This window comes from Stylophora pistillata, chromosome 1, assembly GCF_964205215.1.
Source record: "Stylophora pistillata chromosome 1, jaStyPist1.2, whole genome shotgun sequence".
Lineage (NCBI taxonomy): Eukaryota > Metazoa > Cnidaria > Anthozoa > Scleractinia > Pocilloporidae > Stylophora > Stylophora pistillata.
Genome location: NC_142519.1, coordinates 42,960,120 through 42,984,222, shown reverse-complemented (window position 1 = coordinate 42,984,222; position 24,103 = coordinate 42,960,120). Strand labels below are relative to the sequence as shown.

Genomic DNA, 24,103 nt, shown 5'->3' with positions numbered 1-24,103 from the left:
GAGCCTAATTTGAACAAATTTTTATGTCACGTGTTGTTCTCTTTTCGTTAACATCACGAATAAACGCCGCTCTAAGCAACCTGTAACCTGCGCAGTAATTAAACGCAAAATTAATCGTTTAAAATATTGTAGCAAGTCATTTTTTTTTCGAGATATGAAACTACGCCGCAATTAAACTTGATTTACTTCATGAATATTATTTGTGCGATTACCCTTACATAAAATTGTGGAAAATTTCACTCTAAAACAAAATATAATTAAAGGCCCCAAAAATTCGGAAGACAAATCGTTAGGTTACCATAAGCACAAACAACAGCTGAGCTCCTCTTAAGTAAATATGTAACTTGAAACTTACTCTCGACAACAACACTGATGTTAATCCTCTTCAACTGACCATGGTCGTCCACCTCGCAGCTGTATTTTGTATTTCTTTCTTGTTCAGTCACGTTAACTCGGAGTCGTACATTAGTGCTGTCTTGCACAACATCATCATTCCTTCTCCAGACAATACGAGGAGCCGGTCCCCCTCCCGCCGGGCACCACAAAGATGAAGAATGGTTGAGTAGGACAAACTGGGTCCGTGCTACAGTATTCAGGTTTACAGGAGCTAAAGAAAAATTGAAAATATTAAAGTAAACTTTTTTTTTGTCTCTTCACGAGCGTGGGACGAAGGAAAAATATCTGAGTTCCAAGGGGAATCAAACCTCCTCAGGTCGGATGATCTGCACAACGACGATGCCATTACATACTTGTAATTTTAATCAAGATGCCAGCAGAAATTTTTTGAAATTAAACATTGAACATTCCTACCTGTTTTATGCATTGATTTTCCCTCATATCGTGAACCCCACTCAAACCGGTATTTATGCTGAGGTGAAAATCTTAACCACATGTTATGTCCACTGGATCGCAGGGTAAAATAAGGAGTATACCTTCCACAAAATACACCCAGTAGATTGGCAGACTGATTATAACCATCACGGATCTCAAGATACTCCTCATCAGCACAAGGTGATCCAGACAATAAAAAGGGAATAAAGATGCGAAATCCTATTTCCACATATTGCCCTTTCTCCACTTGAAGGAGCTTAGTTGAACCAAAGTTTTCGATGTTTATCCTGGGGTAAACTTCTGTGATTATTGCAACTATTATAAAGAAAATAATTTCATAGAATAATAAGTGAACACACTTTGTACAATGAGTTAACTGATGACTGTCTATCTCTTTTTGAAGCCTCTCTTATCGTGTACGTAAACGACAATGTAAAATCTTCATAAACTTTGAGATTAGCTTCATAGACTTTTCCTGTATTTCTCTAGTGCACCTGTAATATGAGAGGAATCTACTTTTCATAAATCAGTGACCAAGTCAAACTCCTACATCAGTAGTTAACAACCGATTCATTATGGGCCATTCTGATTATCTATGTGGTAAGCATGGATTTCGCACATGATCTTGACACAAATGCGATGTTCTTGTTAAGAACTGTCTTATATGCCGTGGTAAGGCTTTGATGACTTCCGCCCTCAAAAATGTTTATACTGCCGAGCCTCCAATGCTCATCAGTAAAATCACGTGATTTGCTTGAAATTTTGCCAAGACTTTAAAATTTCGCTCGAGATGACCCTTAGTGGCCGTAACATCTTCGGCCCTTTGGTCATGTGTATTTTCCACAAATTATAACTGATTTATGAAGAATATGAATTCCTCAAAACTATATATTACAGTATTATTACTTTACCGGTGTTAATTAAAAAGGAGGAACCGCTAAAAAGGCATCAAGAATATAAAAACAAAACAAAACAAAACGAAACAAAATTAAACAAACAAAGAAAAAAACAGAAATTATCAACGTATACAATTAGAGCCAATGAATTTCACAGATTCTTCCCTCAATTATTCTGCTTTTAGATAATGTTAATGATTTTCCTTGGTTCTACCCATAAGTTTACGTGAACATACAGACAGAATACTCGCCTCAAACATCGCTTATTCGTTGATATTCTGCCTACAGAATTGATCCCAGCCTACCCCCGGCAAATCACGTTTGTGTTTGCCTTGAAATGTTCTAATACCCAAACTACAGCTATGTGTCTCATGCTCGTTCGTGAAAGCTACATGTGACTTTTACAAACAAGTGCAACCGACTTACCCAAAACAAAAGTGAAAGTCCACATGGTGTTGATAGACATCTTTCCTGGAAAAAGAAAACAAATGAGTATTAAAATTCAAAGCTACCTTAACTGTAGGACTCTCCTCGGCACCTTAACTGTAGGACTCTCCTCGGTACCTTAACTGTAGGACTCTCCTCGGCACCTTAACTGTAGGACTCTCCTCGGCACCTTAACTGTAGGACTCTCCTCGGCACCTTAACTGTAGGACTCTCCTCGGCACCTTTGTACATCTCTACGTTATATATGTTGCGGTTCAGTGTCACCTTCGCTTCAATCTTACTTTCTTCGTCTCATTATTGAACCAGGACATTTATGCCTTAACGACAAAGCGCTCCTTTAGTCACTATGGCTATAAATATGCTGAGAATGTTAGCGCTGTTCTACCCATCGGAGCACCCAAACACCCTTCGCCAAATCTTTGAATGAATCAGCGAAATAATTTCTAACTTACACTATTTCAGCTGCTTACATCAGATGTTCAAAATGACACTGTGTAGGTTAGTTGATACTCCTGCAATAAAAAGTGTTCACTTAAAATTTTTATTGCTGTTTCTAAACATTTCTTGTAATTAAAGGCTTCTAGCAACATCCGACACATTTTTCGTGGACTACGTATTTTACTATCGTTTTGACACTCTCGGTGATAGAAGAAAACGCTCAGTCACACCTATCTCAATTCTAGAAGTCCATTTAGCTTTCTTTGTAATTAAGTTGCGTTGAAGGCTGACTAATAATTTAAACACGAAAATTGCAAACTCGTCGCCGCCACAATTTTACATAGAGGTCAGTTGCTCAGACGACAACGCATAACGTTTCGCTCTTCTATCATAGTTTTTTTTTTTGCCTTCTTATTTTTCTCCGGCAGTGCAGCAAAATCTCTTCTTGAATCGTTTTTAGTAACAGAGTTATAACACAAAAAACTGCAAGGTTACCTGAACGGGGATTGTTCCTTTCTCCGCTGAAGTGTTTTTATGCCACAGTCGCTTTTACTAACACAACAAATAATTTATTCGCGTATACATCAATAAAACCTTAACAGATGTTTCAAGCTGGTAGGGTTATGCTTAAGCTACTAACGTAGGGGCTCGACATATATTTATCTCACATAGCTCGATCCTGAAGAGAAGTTTTTCAGCGTGTTTAATCAAAGAGATGAACTGGAAAAAAGAAGAGAAAAATAGTGCTCGCACTAGTTGTGGCAAAACAATTACGTGAGTAATTTTTCAGAGGGGAATATCTACTACAAAATGAAGTCAGCCTCTAGCCTTTCCAGTTATATTACCTTTCTTTTACGAGTTTTCAGAAGTGTCTTCAGCTTTTATAATTAGTATTCTAAATGCCTTACTTTTAGTTTGGAAAGGAAGTTTTAACACACGCCGATACTTCATCCTCCTCTGTACATGGAAAATGACATACCTTCGACTTCGTAAACAGAAAATCAATTGTAAGATTTAATGTCTAAAGTTAAGTGCGTTTGCTGAAAATTGTTATAAGGGTAACATATCTTAATTTGTATTATATCTTAATTTGTATTAAGGAAAATAAGCACCTAAGCACCATTTGTATGAAAGGAAATAAGCACCTAAGCACCATTTGTTATTTATTAGCTGGATTACTTTATTGGTACTTAATTTGGAGGATCTTTAATTGTGCGTTTTTTTGCGACTGTAAATAAATCACTCAAGTAAAGATCCGCACATGAAAAAATCGTCGCAAAATATAAACAAGCGAAAGTTAATCCTCTGTGGAGAATGAATTGCAGAAAAAAAAATTATCAAAATTTGAAAAAACAGCATATACAGGATATGTGTCAACAAATACACAAATTATTAACTGTTCTTACAGGTAACTTCTATTTTCTATCTTCTGTTGTCAAATGAGGTTAATTTGCAAAATTTGACTTATGGAACAGAGAATCCAGTGATCATCTTTAAGACATTTTGCAAAATGAAATGATTTGGAACCACTTGAGTTGCAAAATTTAAGGCTTTTTTTTATATATTTGCCTTTTGAAAAAGCGATTATAAAACCCCGCGAACTATTGTTTCGTCAAAATCGCGGAATTAAGTACCCGAGAAATTGTAAAAAAAAGTACTCGTGAAATCAAGTAAGATGAAGATCATTGGGGATGTTCACAATGTTTCTTTTTTCCCGAAGATTGTGGGAAACCATAAACTGAAAATATCACTGTAGAGTTTTATTTTACTTTCTCTCCTACCGAAGAACCTAACGCAAAACATATTATCGTTCGCCTAACTTTTTCATGATTGATCAGCTTACGGGACGTTTCATATGGAAATCAGGCTTGTTGAGGAGTTTAAGTAATTGAACATAGACCCATAGCTTACGTATGCACGCACGTGTGTGTTTAATTGAACGCAAGGGAACTCAATGAGAAATTTTTAGTGGGAACTACTTGTCTCAGCTGGGGTTGTCCTGGTTTAAAGGCTTTCGGTGTAGTTCTGTACCTCTTATACAGTATTGGTAAACAGTGAATCTTGCCCAGACTAGTACAGTGCCATCTTCAATGGCTGGGGCGGATACAGGGGTGGCTCGGGTGGTTCAGTCCAACCCCCTAAATTTTCCCTCAAAATACTTGAAACAATGTTTCCGAAGACCTAATTTTCAAAATCTCCCGGGAGAGCATGCCCTCGAACAATTCTTCGAACCCCCCTTGACTTAATCTTGGATCCGCCTCTGAATGGGAGACCATCTCAGTCATGAAAGAACAGATATACTACAAAGTCACAACTGAAGAAAGCAAGATCTAGAGAAGCTCTGCCATAACCCTAAGCAACCTAGACTTATAAATTATAATCAGAACTCTTGGAGCAGAACCAAATTGTTTAACAGACATCAATATATTTCAAAAGCCCACACAGATGTTTAAAGCTGGTATTTGATTTATGCACAAGCAATTGATAAACATGAAGCCTTTTTTATTTTTAATTCATTTGAGGGAGCTTTTACATCTACAGCATCTTTTTACTTTAATCGACAGGCACAAGTAGCCTTAAAAAATTTAACAGGTAAGTTGAATATGTAAAGTTTTCGAAGAAGACATACTAAATTAAAGTTCAACCCGTTTTAGTTGCTAGCCGCAAGAATGCTTATTTCCACCCAGCATAATCCTAAAAATTAATCTAGCTCTCCAAATATATTATTTTTGGTTTTTGAAAATTTGAACTTTTTTCACGGTAAGACATTTCGCAGTTCAGTTTGGTATCAATGCAAATACTCCTATTTATAAGTGCTATCAAGAGGCCGTTATCTCTGAAATTAAATATTCAAAACTGTTTTAAACTGAATAGTCAATCATACTTTTACTTCCACGTGTTTTGTGAGTATTTGAATAACAAAGGATTTTGCGATCATAATCAAATATTTGGGAAGAACTTGTGAAAAATGTCAATGGAGCATTTCATTTTTCTCAATATTCATTTAAAAAATCTTTGCAAACACAACTCAATGGTTTACTTCTTTTCAATTTCTCAGACTTCAAAAAACAAAATAACAGCTGATGACGTTTTTCCTGTACAATAGCAATTAATTCTCATACAGTAGATAATACGTAGCCAGCATAACCGGCGTGTTGCCTGTTACGTTTTCAGGCGAAAGGAGACAATCGCGAGGCGGGCACGAAGTGCGAGTCGTCACGGGTGAGGGGAGGAGCGCGAAAAAATTCTCGCCTGTTCTCACGCTATTATTCAAGCTCTTACGCCCCCAGAGACACCTCCGATCACCAACCAATGATAGCGCTCAAAAAAATGGGGGATAACCGTTTTTTGTAGGCCGCACCTGGGGCCAATATGAGAACGACCACCGGTGAGATCGTCCCACGGTTCAACAAGGACTGAGATGTAAGATATGGATGACAAATCATAGTAAAACTCCCACGAAGACATATGCCACCCGCTCAACTTAAGGAAAATACTTGTAGATTCTAATCTGTTTCGAGTTGATCTGAATGAATGGGACGCATGTCATCTTAGGCCTGCATGAGGTCTCCCTGTCATCTTAGGCCTGCATGAGGTCTCCCTGACAGTAACGCCACCACCCATTTGTACGGTACTCTTGGTTGGGTAGAGGTATTTTAAAGTAAAGTGCCTTGGCCAAGAGTATTACACATGACCTGGCCTTGACTCCGACACAAAAACTTTCAGATAAACCAGAGCAGAGCCCACCAATATTAACTCCATGTTGCTGTATCTCCCTTGTGGTGAACACTGCCACAGAAATGTATCTGTATTTTAAAGTTGAGTGCGAAAAAGATGGGTACGAGTGTGGTCGCGGTGTACGGTGGAAAACTCTTGCCTAACAAATGTTTCGCATGTTAAGGAAAAATGTGGGATCCCATGACTAAGATTTACCAAGGCAGCCCTACTAATTACGTGGGCATTTATTAAGTAACAAATGATATCCTTGCCATGAAACATTTGTTATCCCCTAATTTGGTTTTAAGTTCAAAATGATTTCTATCAACATCAGTCAGTGAACTTGTACGATCTTCTATAGTTTTGACGTAGGCCATATGTCGCTAGAGCTTATTTTCTCCCTCTTCGCTTTCCTCAGTCTACGTTTCAGTCTACGTTTCAGTCTACGTTTCTCAGCTTTTAAGATAATATAATCTCCGAAAAGCGGTTGGCTAAGGTGGAATTTCACTATGTAAGCTCTTGCAACTCCACGCCAGTTTCCTAACAAGAGCCGAATTTTGTGTCGTGAATTAGGCAACTTTAGTGACCTGCTCGGTCAACGATGGTCTGTTCAGAAACACACTCGAAGTAATAAGGTGATTGAAATGAATCTTGTTATATTGTTTGTAGATGCTGAACGTGTTCGCTCAAAGAAAACATCTACCAAGCCCTTCATATTTTCGGCGGGAAAATTAGTGACGGCAGGGACTGCCAAGTAAACATTTCTATGAACTGCTGCTGCCCAACTAACCGTGGAATATGCAAGGTCTTTTCCCAAGAATAGATGTTCTTGATTGGCTGCATTTCTATGCCAGGACGAAATATTACAAACAAGTGATGATTTATGAATGTGATTTGAATCCAAATGACTGAGAAAGATCTCTTAGTTGAAATTCCGTTTAAAAAGGGTGAGAAACTGAAGGGTTGAAACTTAGCACGCACTGCGCATCTGTAACACCATCCCATCTCCCTTCCCCTGACCCATTCTCATCCTGGTTTTTCATATTCAGATGTGTTTCTCTTCCTTATTTCGCGAAAAAAATTGCTTGGTTTTGGTTGTTTAATTGATTTCAAAGCTTTTTAAGCTTTCACTGGGATAAAATGCCTTTTCTTGACAATTATATCTTAATGTACGATGTAACATCACAGCCCCTGAGCTGACATTATTACGTATGTACCATAATCAGAGCCGTTAAAGCCGAAGTGATTCTGCAGATATTAAGAGAGCACATATACTTTTAAAACCAGTTAAAGTGATGATGTTGACGAATACAGTTTGACTGATTCAGAAAGACAGAGATTTAGAAAGCCAAAAACACAACGGCAGGTTCACTCGATTTATTTATATGTGTCTCCTCTATAACAAAACCACCACAACTCGCCAATTTACAATTCAAATTGTATTTTTAGCTGCGCAGGAACAATGTCTGCCAGAGAGGGCATTAAATTGTTTTTCTTCCGTCCATGAAGACCTAGCTGATCACGCGGTACGCTCCATCTTTAGCTTTTTCGTTTACTGAAAGGCGACGTCATCAGCCTCCGTGTGATGGAACGAGGCGTCTTCCACAGGAAGCAAAAAGCTGGAACGTCTTAAGAGTTATTTTTATCAGTTTTACAGACGATTCTCCCTTCAATAGACATATGGAGAAATATGGCATGTTACCCTTCCACGGGCCGCCTCAGCTGCTCTTAAGGTTTTCAAAACAGCTTGCATCCATTTTACGAGCATTGAATCCGGCTGTATGGGGATAAGAAAGACGTAAATACATTGTATGATTAAAACAAAACAAAACAATACAAAAAACTACAAGTTAAATGAATAATATAACCTTCCCAGTATGAAAACGAACACAAATGATGCCTTTCTGGCCTCGTTCTCCAGTACAAAATTCAAAATAATACACTATCTCAAGCGAGGCCAGAAAGGCTAGTTTAAATTTAAACAAAAGAATATTAATCCGGCAGCCATTTATGAAAGTGGTCAATAAGTAAAAATAACATGGCCTAGGTGCGAAATTAGAAGAAACCACACAAACTACATGTCACTCACAAAACTGTAAACTTTTCAAGAGACCCCAGGGCTGTGGGTGAATCTGAAGTGATTATTCAAGAAGCCTGACTGTCAATGAACCCTTTACAATCCAGCATTAGTATTCATGATATTCTCCACACTGTTCTCTCTGCATTTCCTATGATACTGACAAGAAGAATTTGTTTGCCAATCAGGAGCTTGTTGAATTGGTGATTAGAATTTCCTTGATTCTCATTGGAGCTTTACTTTTGATTTTAGGGTGATACTGTGAGGAGAAATTAGACCCTAGTCCCCCTCAGGGGTTTAACGGTCAAAACAATTTAGAGAGGCTTCTTCATTTTCACATTCAGAAAATGAAGGAAAAAGTCATATAATAATAAAATCAGACTGCTTGGAAGGTGTAAGTAAGCTCAAATGAAGTATTTTATAGGAAGGATGATCATTTTTTGGTCAGGTTGACCAAGGACGAGAAAAAAGAGAAAAGTATTGTCAGCGATAAACACAGATAATGTCATCATTAGTAAACTTGGAAAGAAATTAGTGGAGGACCCAATTTTGTTAATTAATTCAGTTGCAGCTGAAGCATACATGTGAGTCAGTAAGTTAGTTATTAAACACCTGTCATGGTTTTTTCAATTGTTTTCCACTGCTACAATTGAAAATCATTTCTTCAGCTGACTACTTGCATACTCTTTCACCACCATTTCAGCAAGAGTCATTCAAGGCTTGATGTTCATGACCATGTTAAGGATTTCCACAATTTTCAAAGGAAATTAATTAAATAAATGATCTTTTCTGAGATGTTAAACTTACCTAAACCCTTTTGAAATGGTTCCAAAGGTTGATCTTGAAAGAAATCACAGACAAGCACCACCAAATCATCTATTATTCACTAACTGATAAACTGTGTCATCTACTAATAAAAAAAAAACAAAAAAACAAAAGAAAACAAATGAACAAACCAAACAGAAAGAAAAAAATGCTTGAGTGAAAGCAATTCAATTTATAACATAACCAAAGTAAAGCACGCGCTCTGATTGGTCAATTTAGCGTCCCCCATTTGCCCATGGGTGTACGCTGCTGATGTGAGCAAATGCAAAGACTATTTTTCCGTGCGCGCTTGTTTTTTTCTGGTCACGTACGATTTGTTAAACAAAAGGGAACTCTTTAACTACAATGTGTTAATGTTATGTTATAAAACAAATGGTAAACACCACAGCGTACACTATTGAGTTATGGATGCACTTGGGAGGTTTGCTAAGCACTCAAGAAGCTAGAGTCGCTCGAGGCGATCGCCTCGAGCGACTCTTACGCTCCTTTTATGCTTAGCAACCTACCGCGTGCATCCATAACTCAATAGTGTATGCTGTGGTTTTTACCATTTGTTAATTTTCAGATCCTTTTCAGCAAATGGTGACATTAACAAGTTGTTCAGTTATTATGGAAGCCATAATTTTAATGAAATAGATTTCATTTGACATGCAGATGAAATTCAACCCAAGAAATGATCCTCACAAGTAAAGTGCAATTTATTTTAAAACAATTGCAGAAAATAAACCAGAAACTTTCATGCTTTGAAAAGATTTGAACCCCTGCCTCCATGATACTAGTTGGGCAGTCTACTACCAACTGTCAGCTACAAAGCCACATGTTGATAGGTAAAATTTAGAGGCAAATCTGATCATAGTATTTAATAAATAACTCAATTTGTGCTGCAGATGAAAATCAAGCAATGCACCAACACATACTGAAAAATGTAACAGCCCTTGCAAACTGAATTTCCAGTTTTCTGGGAATTCCAGGGAGTTCTCAAAAATTCCCAACAATGTAAATAAGCTCTGATTTGAAAAGCTTGGAATGACTGGGAATTTCTGGGAAAGCAAGGTTCCAGTTCTGTGAGGACTTGAAATTCCTACGAATTACAAGGTATTCTCAGCTATTCAAACTACTTATAAGTTGAGAAGGGTGGAATTCTTGGGAATTTCTGCATCCAAATAATTCCAAGAAATTCTCAATACCGGGAACCTGAAGGTTTTAGGACAAGAAGTAATTTTGGAGGCTTAAAACTTTGGTTCAATAAAAGGTATGCCTTACAAAATATACCAAGAGATATATTACATACTTATATGTATATGTCTATCATCAAATTTATTTTTCAAACAAAGTCTTCGCAAATCTTAACATTAATCAGCATTTTTTCATGAAGCAGCCGTCGATTAAATTGTCCATTAATCCAATGTACTCGTATCACAGATTTGCTTTCTAACCTTCAAGGCCTCGTGGATTCCATGATCATAAAAGTTCCTATTGTGATGCAAAATGTCTCATCTCCACAGATGTGCTAAAATCATAAAACATAAACATAATCATAAACAGAGGAACACTTCAGAATGTGCACATCCATTTATGATAATAATAATAATAATTTAATATTTATATTGCACAAATTAACATGTGGATATGATCAAATGCGCATCACAACACTTTTCGGGGGACTTTGGCCGGACTGCATCAGCAGTTTACAAACAATCGAAGGAAACTTATTTGAAGATGCCCCCTCCCCCCAATTCCCAGTAAACAGGCCAGACCACATCACAGCAATCTCGTGAGTGGGTTCTTTAACAACCCCTGCCTAACCAAATTAACTAATTACTAGATCCAGCAGATGGGACCTACGGTTTATTCGTCCTTATCAAAGAAGACTAGAATGTCTATCCATTTCTTCATATTATAGAAAGGTAGCGCATTCTCCTCAGTTATTTTAAGACCTTGAGTCTTGGTACGGCCGGGGCTCGAACCATCGACCTCGACCTCCTGCACAACAGTCCAGCGCTCTAACCAATTGAGCTAACCGGGAGGCGGTTAGCTCAACTGGAGAGCACTGACTACTCTCTATGAAGGTAAGACAATTTTCTTTTATTTATTTCACACAACTTTACATTTACGGAGCTCAAAAGCAAGTCCAACTAAACCACTATACAAACTCTTGAATAATCCACTGTGAAAGAGCCTGTGGCAGAGTTTGGGCCACCTATGCCTTCTCTTGTACAAATGTTTCTTCGTTATGAGACGCACTTGACTCTTTTGGCACCACTGCTGGTTCAGTGGAAACTGAAATCAAGACTACGGAATCGAGATGGCTGTGTTGGAACATGTTGCGATCAAACTTTGTTTATTTGGGTACTGGTACACTGTGATCATCTAGGTATCTCTTATACTATCTGAGGCTATCCTAGCCAGTGTATCAATTACTGAATTGTATATATTGTGTTTTAATGTATTTATCTCATTCTCCATAACTATTTCATTTTATTTATTTATCTATTTTCTCGTAGATATTAGCATTTTTTTTTTGGTTATTGTAAATTCGAGATGAAATAAGGGCTTGTTGTTGTTGTTGTTGTTGTTGTTGTATTAAAAGTTGTGATTGGATTGCTATGTTGTTTCTCACCTTTTGCCGTGAACACAACTCAAGTGGGTTTCGAGTCTTTGTTTCCTCCACAACTTTTGGCCACAAATCGTGGATTTGTAGAACGTTCGATTCTTGTGAATTATTTCTACATAGAGTGAGTTCACATCGTTATTTATATCATCGTCAAAACATGGATCCAAGGTTAATCCATCGTTCAAAATCAAAGAACTGTTCAGGGAAATCAAAATGATGTTTCGGGCTTCTCTTGTGACCGCAATCGGGCAAGCCAGTGGATTTCGTTTACTAGCCAATGACAATTCCCAAAATATCCACGTGATCATGACCGTGATCCGAAACAAAGAAAATTCGGTTTGGCGCTCATCTTTGAATGTACTTTTCCTCCGTTCATAGCTCGTGCGTGAAGTTATTTCTTTTCTTAAATGTTTTGCATCTCTAAAGATGGGTTTTTAGCGTTGTTTAACGGAAAGACGAGAAAAGCGTAAGTATTGTAAATGAAAAGCAAGTCGTTGGCGCCGTGGAGTTAAAAGAAGGGACTACAGTAGACATATCATGACTACCTGGTACGTACAAACAAGGATCTAGCGGCCATTTATAAAGCCACGATTTTGAAAGTTTGTGGTGAGTACAAATTGCGATGTTCGATTCGTGATCAAAAATCGAATCGGTCACTTGCATGCTAGCTTACGCTTTACAATGAAATAAATCTATCAGTAAACTAAAGGTTCCAGGGTTATTTTAGTCACGTTTGACAAGCTGTGAGCCCAGCAAAAACAAACAGCTACTAAGTCTGCAGTTTAGGATTACTTCATTACAATTTATTGTTACAGTTACAACAAGATTATAATTAAAAAATAAATTATTTAGCTGCAATGAAGCCCATTACTTCCAAGAGTGTTGAGTAAAAATTGATTAGAAATCTTTGAATTTCAATTTGCAGAATCACCAAAAACAAACAGTATAACATGAAAATGCTGCTTGACAGCTTACATTTGAATGTTAACGCACAAGTGTTTTGTCCAAAGAAGTTGCAACCACATAAAATGAAGTCAAAGCCTGCCTCTGGGAGGAAAGGGTTAAATACCATTTGGATCATCATCCAAAATTAAATGATTCAAATAAAGACATTTTTTGATTGATAGTATTCATTGCAATAAACGTAATTCAAGTTATTGTACTTCATGCAAAAGAATCAACAGATTTTATTTACAATTTATGTCAAACCAATTTTAATGTTTTATTAGGACTATTTTAGATAAATAGCTGTAATATTAGAAAGGATAATTTCATGAAGTTTTCAAGAAAAGACAAAGAAATCAAATTCCATCCTAATATTACTACATGTTGATGTTAATATACCATAGGAAATATTTTACATGCTAAACTTAAAGCATGAAAATAAATTTAATTGATTGCTTGAATTTTATTTGGGAGCTAATGCATGTATTTATTTTATATTAGTTGCCTCAAGGTTTTTCCTAAAATTCACAGTAATTCTTAAATATTCCTTTTCACCCCAAAATGTAACATTCACATTTGTATACATGTACTGTGCTGAAAACAATATTGTTAATAGTGCATAACAGTATAAAACTGCTGGTTAAATAGCCCAGGGCTTATACACCTTTGCAAGGGCTTTTAGGAGGGCTTATAAACAAATGGCCTTACAAACACACCTGTAATGTAGATATCTGATGGGGCTTAAATTAACCGGAACAGAAAGAGAAATTTGAAACAAGCTATGGCAGCTCTAATCATAATATGTTTTTGCAGCTTAGATTATTGCCTCATTCCAGATACACTTCAGGACTTGCTTAAAAATGTAGACATCATTGCAGTCATTAAAATGGACCACTGGGCAATTGTACTTCATTTGCAAGAGTTTGAGGACACTAGAAAAAGGGCCAGGTTTCTAAAAAATGAACACATCATTTTTGTTAGATGAAAAGTTTATTCAATTTATGAAAACGAATCTGGAGGTATGAAAAGAAGAAGGAAAAGGATCCTCAGACAAAAGAGTCGCTTGGGATTGGATTAAATATAAGGTTTGCTTTTTTGGATGCAATACTTAAAAGAGCTTACTAGAACTGAGTGAGATAAAGAGAAAAGTCTACACAAGAATTAACTCCAAGTCACTTAGATACAATTTCAATAAAATCCTTGCAAAGAATTTAAAAGTATTCTGGATAAATACAAAACTGAGTTAGAAAAATTTTACAAAGAAAAAGCTAAAGGATTAATTGTAAGTTTTAAAGGTGAGATGGCATGAACATGGGGAAAAAAGTACAAAGTATTTTAAAGTCTGGAGAAAAGAAACCAATTACAAGGAAACCTATTAGGGAACTTTGTCTAAACAGAGTTCTAACTATCAACTATAAAAAAAAATAGGCTCATCTTTGAATTATTTTAAACATCTGTATTAATAGTATTAACAGTGAGGAGCAGCATGATTAGTTGGATCACTTTCTTGGTCAAGCTAGCATTCCAGAATTGTCAGAGGAAGAAACACTAAGTTGTGAAGGACAATTAACTACTGAAGAATGTGCCAAAACACTGGATACTTTTAGAAATGGAAAGACAGTATATGTACAAAATTTTACAAATTATTTTTTGGAGCTCTGTAGGTGAGCTCATGACTGATGCCTTTAATTGCTCTTTTGACTCAGGAGAAATGTAAAATTCAGAAAAACAGGCAACTATCGCATTTATTTATAAAACAGGTAAAGATCAAATGTATTTGGAAAACTGGAGGCTGACTTCATTAGTCAATGCTGACTCCAGGCTTGCTTCTAAGGTCATCACCAACAGAATCGAAAAAGTCCTTCCTTGAATAATCCATCACAATCAAGTTCTGACTGGTGCACTATCCCCTCAGGGGTACCCCAGGGGTCCATCTTGGGTCCCTTGTTTATTGTGATATTTATTAATGATCTGCCCCATGCTATTTCTTCTGGGAGTATGGTGGCACTGTATGCAGATGGCTGTTAAGCCTCAAAAGTTATCTAACGTCCATGCGATAAATGAATCATTTTAGGAAGATCTCAAACAATCTGGCTCCTGGGCTAAAACAAAAAGCAAATGAGCTTTAATACAAAGAGATGTAGGTTATTGCAGATCACTAAAAAATGATCTCCAATCTCTGCTCCTCTACTACTGGATGGTACTCCCCTTGAAGCTACTACTGAGCTCTCTGATCTTGGTTTACTAACTAATTATAAATTGGCATGGAACTCTCACATAGACAAGATCACCAGCATGGTGAATAAAGTGCTTGGTTTACTCAAAAGAAATTGGAGAGATTTGAGAGATACTTTATTTCTATGCTCATGCAGAACTCTTTATTGTGCCCTGGTTAGGCCTCAACTTGAATATGTCACCCTTCACTGCCAGAAGTATCATGACTTTGGAAAGAGTGTAACATCAGGCTACGAAGTTTACTTTAAAATGTGAAGATGACTACAATATTCGCAACTCTAAGCTTAATCTGCTGTCCTTGGAACGTAGACGATTTCTTTTTGATGTGTTATTTTTTTGTAAAGTCTTGAATGGATATGTTGACATTGAGAACTCTTCAACTGTTCAGTTTTACTCTGATACTGCTAGGTACCCTTTCAGACGGAAAGAAGGACTTTAAAGAAGAATTATGCCCGTACAAACACTTTTAAGTTTAGTTTTTTTAATCGTATTGTTGATATGTGGAATTCACTCCCACTTTCAATTAGATCAGCATCTTGTATCTCAAGTTTTAACTGTGGTGTGAGGAACTTCTTGATGAATCCCAATTACACTGGTAAAATTACCAAAAACTCATGGTCACATATTTTAGAATTTTTATATCAGATTTTAATGAACTATATTTATTATAATTATTAAATTATATTTGCAAACTATATATTTAGTTGGGTGGTTTGTCTGTGGATAGGGTCTTGGACCACCCTTATGGCATTTCCTTTGTTATAAGTAATGATTTCATTTTGTTGAGTGCCATTAAATTGTAATAAATAATCAGTCTGGTTTTATCAAGGGTAGATTTATTGGAGAGGTTGTTTGCTCAATTCTCAACATTATCGATCACGCTGAATTGTTTAAGATACCTGGTATTCTACTGTTTATAGATTTTGAAGAAGCCTTTGACTCTATTGAATGGGATTTTCTTTATTGATCACTAGAGGCCTTCAATTTTGGTCCAACCCTAATAAGATGAATAAAAACATTTAATAAACTCTGGAGTTGTGTTTATAATAATAGCTTATTTTCCAAGCCTCTTAAGTTAGAAAGAGGTGTAAGGCAAGGCAACTCTTTGTCACCCTATTTATTTGTTATGGCAAATGAAATTTTAGTTATATCTCTTAGATCAAATGAGCATGTTAAAGGAATAAAAATCGATAATGATGAAAGTAGAACACTCCTATATGCCAATGATATGACTACTACTCTGGTGAACACCTATCCGGTAGAAATCGTCTTGCAAATCCTGAACAATTTTGAAAAACTGCTTTGGTTTAAAAATGAATAATTTATTTAAGAAACTAAAGTGATATGGATTGGGGCAAATAAGAATTCATTAGCAAAATGTATGGGTCTTGAGTGGTACACTGGAGTTAAAATGCTAGGAATTCACTTCTCGTGTGATCAAGGAAAGGTCATTGAACAAAATTTTCATGAAAGATTAAGTGACATTCAAAAAATTATCAACCAATCATGAATGGAGTTTGAGGGGTTTGTCCTTGTTTGGCAAAGTGACCATTACAAAATATTTTCTTATACCAAAGCTGTCAAACATTTTGACAAAAATAAACTGAGAAATATCACTAGTACACTCCCCAGTTTTAGTTGGGGCACACTCAGTCACGTGATGCATTTTGACCAACAGCATTTGAGTTAAGCTACTTTATAAAATATGTGAAGGTGTAGTCTGATCGTCCGGGTGAGTGTAGTCCTGAGAAGGACTGTTGTCGGTGGCAGTGACTGACGTTTCGACAACCTGTGCGGAAGTCATCATCAGAGTCAAGTGAGTGATTGTTGTCTACTGACAAGTGAGTCAAGTGAGTGATTGTTGTCTACTGACAACAATCACTCACTTGACTCTGATGATGACTTCCGCACAGGTTGTCGAAACGTCAGTCACTGCCACCGACAACAGTCCTTCTCAGGACTACACTCACCCGGACGATCAGACTACACCTTCACATGTTACCCCCGGGTTCAAACCATTTACTGCTTTATAAAATATAGTGACTAATGTGTAATTACCATTGAAATACTTAAACAAGGAAGAAGAGAAGGAAAATGAATAATGAGAAAAAATCAAAAAAAAGTTTTGCCTTGATAAATTGCATTCATTTCAGTACATTTGGAACAGAATTGAATTCAAAACTAACGACCTGAACAAAATTGGAACATAACTAAAAAGAAGTTCAGACCTTCCTGGAGCCCATCTTTTCTCTTAACTCAGTATTACAAATTTTAATGTCTAATTTACAGCAGTAGTGCTTCCACCTTTGTTCTTATTTAAACAAGAGAGGCTTGAGGAGAGCTTTAATATCTGGAGGGTCAGGGAGTTTTAATAACTAAATCTATGCATGTATTTTCTTGTTCACAGGTAGATAGGCCTATAACTGGGGGCCAAGGTTAAACAGTTGCAAGTGGCAGTTTATATTATCCCCTCCTCCTTCCACTAAAGAATATTTATTTTTACCTGCAGGAAGCAGCTTCTTTAACATATAAAAACAAATCCAATATGTTTTCCTTTGCATCCAAACTTTCTCTGCAGGTCATCTCTGTCAGCAGTATTCATTATCACTTCAATCTGCCATTAAAAATATCAGCATTTCATAATCTCATGCTCTATAAAAAAAAAGTCCCTCAGATGACTGGAAGAAGCCACTACATGCATGTACCTTGTTGTTTATTATAATCATGGAGGGGAGTGTTGTACTAGCAACTTAAACATTGAGTTCATTAGAATCAATATGAGTTCCCTACATAACTGTGTAACATGAGTGGTGATATTGAGCAACCATGTCACTGCTTTCTCAAACTTTGCTGAATGAATTCGAACTTGCTTTGTTTCTTATTTGGAATAATGGCCGCACGATTTGTTGTGGTGTGGTGAGCGACGAAGATGTAAATGCATTTTCCCAACAAAAAGAAGAAGAGAACAACAAAACTAAGGAAAATGCTCTTTGATCTAAACATCAATTTATGAGTTTCAATCTTGATACATTTTGTTTCTAGAGCGTCAATCTATTATACTGAAGGAGGAATAAATTCATTTTATCGATTTCTCGCCTCACTTCGTGGCCGATATTAAGGGAAGGAAAATGGCTTATTCATTTCGAAGGAAGGATTTTGATTGTTTAAACGCCTAAGTTTCTTGGTGTTTATCGTGACTAACGAAGGACAAAAACGAAAACATCAAAGGGTTGGTCCATGTTTGATGTTCAGTCCCTGGACTTGAGGTCACAGCTTTGTCCACCAACCTATTGCTTGGTGATCGGTTCTTTCCACATTTGTTAAAGGATGAGTACGTAATGGTCCTAATAAGATACATTTCATGGACACTGAATCGGTTGAAAGTCACATTAAGACCTCTCACCTGTCGAAGTACAAATGAGAATTTTCATCCCGGAGGGTGGAAGTTACTTCACACATCCGTCGTACAAAGTGAGGAGGAGAATACTCTTTTTTGAGAACAGGTTTTCAAATGTAACACAGCTGTCGAACGAACCGTCCTGACTTTACAGTGCGACATCAATTTTTTCAGTACTAAATTGACGGCTGTCCACCATTTTGAATGCGGTTCCCAGGAAACTGGGTCGAGAGGTAGTCACGGCCAATCAGAACTAAGAAATCGCGTTCAAAGAAATCTGTTCTGTTGATTGCAAAATCTGGATTTTGATTTTCAAATTCGGAATTTGGATTTTGCGGTAAAACAAGAAATCCAAAAACGAGATACGACGCTGAGAAAACATGAATTTCTATGTCTCACAACTTTTGGGAAATCTAAAGAGGGATTTGCAACTGACTACGGCTGTTCTAGGTGGGGTCTCTGTTGGTTCACCGATAGCTGTAAAACGGCAAAGATATCAGCTTTCATGTATTGGCTCTGGAATCTTTTAAAATTGAAATCTACCTTAAGGAAGGATTTTCAACATCGAAATCCGTTGGTGCTTTGCATGTTTTACTAAAACATCCCAAATCTGGAATTTCAAATCTAAAAATCCGGATTTCCTGATCGAAAGCACCACGCCGACTCCCCCTTTAGAGCCTTTAGGGCTTCAGAGCCGTTTTCCCGATATTCCACAAGTATTCGCAGTTACTTTTAACTCTTGAATAGAACTAGGATTATTTTAATAAAGTCATTAACTGAAGGCAGAAAACAAAACGCCTTTGGCTTTTCGAATATCTTATCAAGGTTACCTACGGCTGCAAGTTTCTGTAAAATCGGTTCACTCGTCTCCACCCTCTGGGACACTTTCTCACTGACAATAACGCTTGAAATAATCAGTAGAAAATAATTGTGATTATTTCCTTTCGAAATATTTTAATCATGCCCATGATTCAATTTAATCAACACCTAAAGGTGATGTGAGCAAATAAGATGGGCTAGTTATATTAAAAAGAACCGATCCAATTACTACAGACTTACCTCTATATTCACCAACTGTTTATAACAATAATAATAATAATAACTTTTATTTCTATAGCGCTCTTATCCTATGTTGAAGGCGCTTTATAACACTGTGCGGGATACTTTGTCAGACTGCCAGTGGGAGTTTATAGTCAACAAAGGCGAATTTCTTTTTTTTTTTGACAGTTGCCCCCTCCTCCCAATTCCCAGTAAACAGCCCAGACCACATCACAGTGAACTCGTGATGTGGGTTCTTTAACGTCCCCTATCTAATCAAATTATCTAATTAATAGATGAAGGAGACGGGACCTACGGTTTATTCGTCCAGCGCTCTAACCAATTGAGCTAACCGAGAGGCGGTTTGATGACAACTGTCCAAAGACGAGAATGCTGTCTGTTCTCCTTAAGGAAATTAAAACCGAGACATTTCTGTCTTCACTTTTAAAAATACGTCGATATTATCGTGTCTTCAGATCTCAAAGAACAAAAAACACAATCAAGAGGTAAGAAACGACCTTTTTCAAAATCAACTCAGTAATCTGGCTGCAAACCTTTAATTCGCGAAAACCACATCGAGTAGTTCACAAACAGCTGCTACTCTGACCATAGAAAAAAAAAAAAGATTATTATTTGCGTCAATAAATAAAGTGTTATTTGTAGCATCTAAATGTTCAGGCAGATCATATTCGCCTTTGTGGCAACTGACGTTGAGCTTTTATCAGAGGAATCTGACTACAAAGATAAAGCTTTAAGGTGATGTAGAATTTGATTTGTAAATTTATATGGCAGACCCCTTTATAGGCCATCGAAGTTGATCTTAATATTACCTCTGCGAAAAAAAAGGCCATCTGCTATCACACAAAATCTGAAAGCGGTATTTTATCGTGTCGGAGGCGTACGAAGTTGCTGAAGCGTTTCGAGCGTTAGTCCTTCGTCGGAGCGAATAGAGGAATTGTGGGTTGTGTGTGCTTTTAAAGGCGGAAAATGGAGCTACGTTTTTGGTGGGAACATGGCAACGAGAAAAACAAGAATAAACTAGTGGAATGAAAAGCGTTCGCTGATCCCTGTGGGATTTAGACTGCCAGTCTCTAACTTAGACTGATTGCATCACGAAATGCCTCATACATTTCAAGGCAAAAGTATTGAGACAAAAAGATTTAGCCTAGTAATAATGGGAAATGTGGCGGGTTGATTGCTAACGTTTCGCTATTATTAACTGCTTGGATAACCTTATCATCAACAAATTACCTCAAAGCTGAGAAGTGTGTGACGGAAAGTCTTAACTACCATTTACGAAATTATCTTTATGCAGGAGGTTGTTTTGTAAATAACACGGTAACATACGTGTATTTTAACTTGTTTGTGTGTCCTTTTAAGCAACACAGTGTGTCTGAAATGACCAGAGTGCCAAATTGTATTCTTTCATTTTGATCTTCTCCACTCTGTACGTGGCTATTGACCTGATTCAAGGAAAATCACCGAGGAGCTTCTGATCGCCTTTGTTTACTTTGTCGTGCAAGCATTACGACTGATCATGTTTATGCAACGTTTTAGGACGACTTGCTTTTTTTCCATCCAATTGTTATGAAAACCTAAAATACTTTACGTAGAAGATAAACAAATAAAGTTTGAACGGTGAAAGACATATCATATATCATTTTCAGAATTATGCAAATGAGCTTTGACACGTGCGCGATTAAGTAAAGACATTGATTTGCGCTGTTTTCAAGAGGATGGTGGATGAAAGCTGGAGAGATACCCGCAGGTTTGAAACAATCGGTGACCTCCTTGGTGTATAAACTATCCTACGATATAATTTGGATATATCAACAAAGTTGAAATGGTAAATTGGCCACCGTAATGATTACAAAAGCTGACGTTTCGAGCGTTAGCCCTTCGTCGGAGCGAATGACGTTTCGCTCCGACGAAGGGCTAACGCTCGAAACGTCAGCTTTTGTAATCATTACGGTGGCCAATTTACCATTTCAACTTTGTTGATATATCCAAATTATTTCGTTACTCCCACCGACGCAGCCCCAAACAGTTTCTTTCGAAACTATCAGCCTTTATCCTACGATATGACTGTTTAGCCCGATCTACACCTGCATTTTGAGAACTCTTTGTTTTAAATTGGTTAATTTTTGATATGCAAGTTAAGGTGGAAGGGAAGGGTCTCTTCTAATCAAGCTGGTATGAATAGGATTTCAAGTGAAGTTTCCATATTTTGTCTGTGAACTGAGTGAACATAGCACTTGAAGCAAGAGAAAATTCCGTGAACTATAACATTGCAGTCGCAGCGCGCTCGACAAAAGCTGTGAAATTTACCCTTTCGATCGTTCTCTCTTAGATCGTTCTCTTTTGGTCAAGCAAATAGTCAATTCTCGGTTATGGTGAGGCAAAAAAAGAGAATTGGAAAACAACCAAACTATTTTTGAAATGTATCTCCTAAACCTTTTTCATCGGAAAAAAAACTTAAGGAAAACTGTTTTGGACGGGAAGTCGAGAGGACCGCTCTTAGCGGGAGTGGCACTTAATTATGCTGATAAAGGAACTAGAGTTGGGTGATCAATGGAACAGTGACTGACATGGTGAAAAAAATGGTTTCTTGCTCTGTATCAAAACAGATGATTCAGTCAGGTTTTTTTATTGTAAAACCTCGAGAGAAAGCTTTAGTACAAACATGCTCTGTCGATTTAAATCGTTCGGTCGCGGCAATCAAGAAAAACATCCACTAAGGGTTTGAAAGAGACTGTTACAGCGTGCTGAATTGTTCATGCACGTATTTTTGTGAAAATACGGGTGTTCGAGGCGACAGCAAATAAGTCGCAAACGCTCCTTTTAAAAAAAACATCATGTTAAAGAATAATGTTGATCCGTTGTGATTAATATAAATTGTAATTTGGATAAAGAGAAACTCCACGACTATAACATTTGCAAAATGCATGACAAATAAACAATTCACAAGCTCCTGATAGATATAGTTTATGCGATGCTATTTTTAACATTATCGAATGTCTTCATTTCCACCTCTGAAATTTAAACCAGTTTTACTAGTTTCCAATGATCCTAGGGCGCAATAGTATCGTTTTTTTAGTCTTTCTGAGATTGAAAACATCTGCACATCTAAGTATATTTTGTAGAAGTAATAATTTCAAAACCATGGGGCACGAATTTCATTTAATAAGCTGGAATTATCAAATTTAAAAAAGTATTTATTGATATATTAATATAAACTGTAGGCGCTATCCTTTGACCCCCGTATGGTCCATTATTTAACATCTGAAGCTGTTTATGGAACGAACTAAATTGAACTTGTGTATTGAGAACTTGAAGAAATATTTGAAATCATCTTTATAGCCAGTATTCTGCCAACCTTTCTGTTCACATATTTTAACAGTTACCTTGTGAAACAAGAGGCTTTATGTGATCTTATATGAAGGAGTTTGATACAGTTAGAAAGCAGCGGCTCCTCGGTGATGTTTGGCTCTTTAGTTAGCCTCTGGTCAATTGATTGATTTACCTTTTTTTCTTTTATTCTTAATCAACCTTGGTTTACATTAAAAGAGGCTTACTTACAGCTTTAAGTACCCCTGGCCAGAAATCCTGTTTCCGGCAAACACTCCTGGCGGTAAATCCTGTAACTGGTTGTTGGACAGGTCCCTGAAATCAATACGGCACCTCAGCGAAGCGTGACTCTGCTGTCTAAAATAATGTTTTCCATGGACAATATCTTGAAAGCATACGATACTTTTTCAAGATACTATGAACATTTTCTTTTTCCCCAAATACACATTAATGAATAGTTATTTACTTAGTTTGTCTTTTCTCTAACCTGGAGATCCTAATGCGAATTAAAATACCTCAATCAAGTAGCAAAAATTTCACATTTCACATTGGTTTTCTGAGCAGTGGTACAATTTTTAAAGAGGGCGAATACATGCAGTGCTTGACGAAAATTCAACGGAGTCACAGCTTGAAAGAAATGGAGAACATTGAACTTTTTAGATCATCTTTTGTTAAAATCTTTCAGTGGCTAAGCTGGTCTTATATTCCAACCGTTTAATGAAACGCGAAGTGACCGGGAGTAAGTCGAAGGGGTAAGCAATTAAGGACTTAAGGGAGTCTTTCGGAGTTGATAAAGGTGGAGCAAATGAACAGGAACGTAAATATTAGCATATGCAGCAGGAATATCGGTTACATTGTGGGTGTTTTAGTGGCGGCTGTCCTCATGCAGTCCAGAGCAGTGTTTTAGTGGTTGCTTTCAAGCGATTTTGAGCGTTTTTGTGGCAACTGACGTTGAGTTTTCATCAGAGGAATTTGGCTACAAAGATAAAGCTTTAAGGTGATGCAGAATTTGATTTGTAAATATATATGGCAGACCCCTTTATAGGCCATCGAAGTTGATCTTTATATTACCTCTGCGAAAAAAAAGGCCATCTGCTATCACACAAAATTTGAAAGCGGTATTTCATCGTGTTGGGGCGTACGAAGTTGCTGAAGTTGCATAATTTTTCCTTATTTAACGGGGGGGCGCAACGGCCATGTAGGCGAATTTTTAACTTGTCGATTAATCGAAGAAAGCAAAGCACGATAGAACATTTTGATAATTTTTGAAAAAGGTTCTACGAAATTTTGTAACT

At 37.0% G+C, this 24,103-nt stretch overlaps 2 protein-coding genes and 1 long non-coding RNA gene across 10 annotated transcripts in view; 1 reads left to right on the top strand and 2 right to left on the bottom strand.

Annotated features, from left to right (window-relative positions):
* Positions 1-24,103, bottom strand: part of LOC111325904 (uncharacterized) — a 217,500-nt gene that overhangs the window by 170,801 nt on the left and 22,596 nt on the right. Inside the window, exon 8 of the mRNA XM_088758057.1 lies at positions 23,040-23,123. Coding sequence (XP_088614183.1) covers positions 23,040-23,123 — 84 coding nt within the window. The remainder of the gene's footprint in view (positions 1-23,039; positions 23,124-24,103) is intronic.
* On the bottom strand, positions 7,692-20,541 carry LOC148742662 (uncharacterized). Of its 8 annotated transcripts, XR_016000390.1 has the most exons (6): positions 18,429-20,264; positions 17,529-17,639; positions 15,925-16,022; positions 10,668-10,741; positions 9,214-9,316; positions 7,692-8,106 (listed from the first exon to the last, which is right to left on the bottom strand). XR_016000390.1 is itself a non-coding variant. In XM_088758018.1 (3 exons), exons 1-2 carry the CDS (start codon positions 12,151-12,153, stop codon positions 10,705-10,707), a joined length of 339 nt encoding a protein of 112 aa, XP_088614144.1. In that variant the 5' UTR covers positions 12,154-12,384; the 3' UTR covers positions 7,692-8,106; positions 10,668-10,704. The 8 variants fall into 8 exon arrangements, 1 of the variants encoding a protein (XP_088614144.1); XR_016000394.1 differs by lacking the exon at positions 15,925-16,022 and having other exon boundaries at positions 9,214-9,313; positions 18,429-20,541; XR_016000392.1 differs by lacking the exon at positions 15,925-16,022 and having other exon boundaries at positions 19,253-20,256.
* On the top strand, positions 12,321-12,971 carry LOC148742663 (uncharacterized). The gene is made up of 2 exons (XR_016000395.1): positions 12,321-12,451; positions 12,771-12,971. It is a non-coding gene; the product is annotated as an uncharacterized LOC148742663 (long non-coding RNA).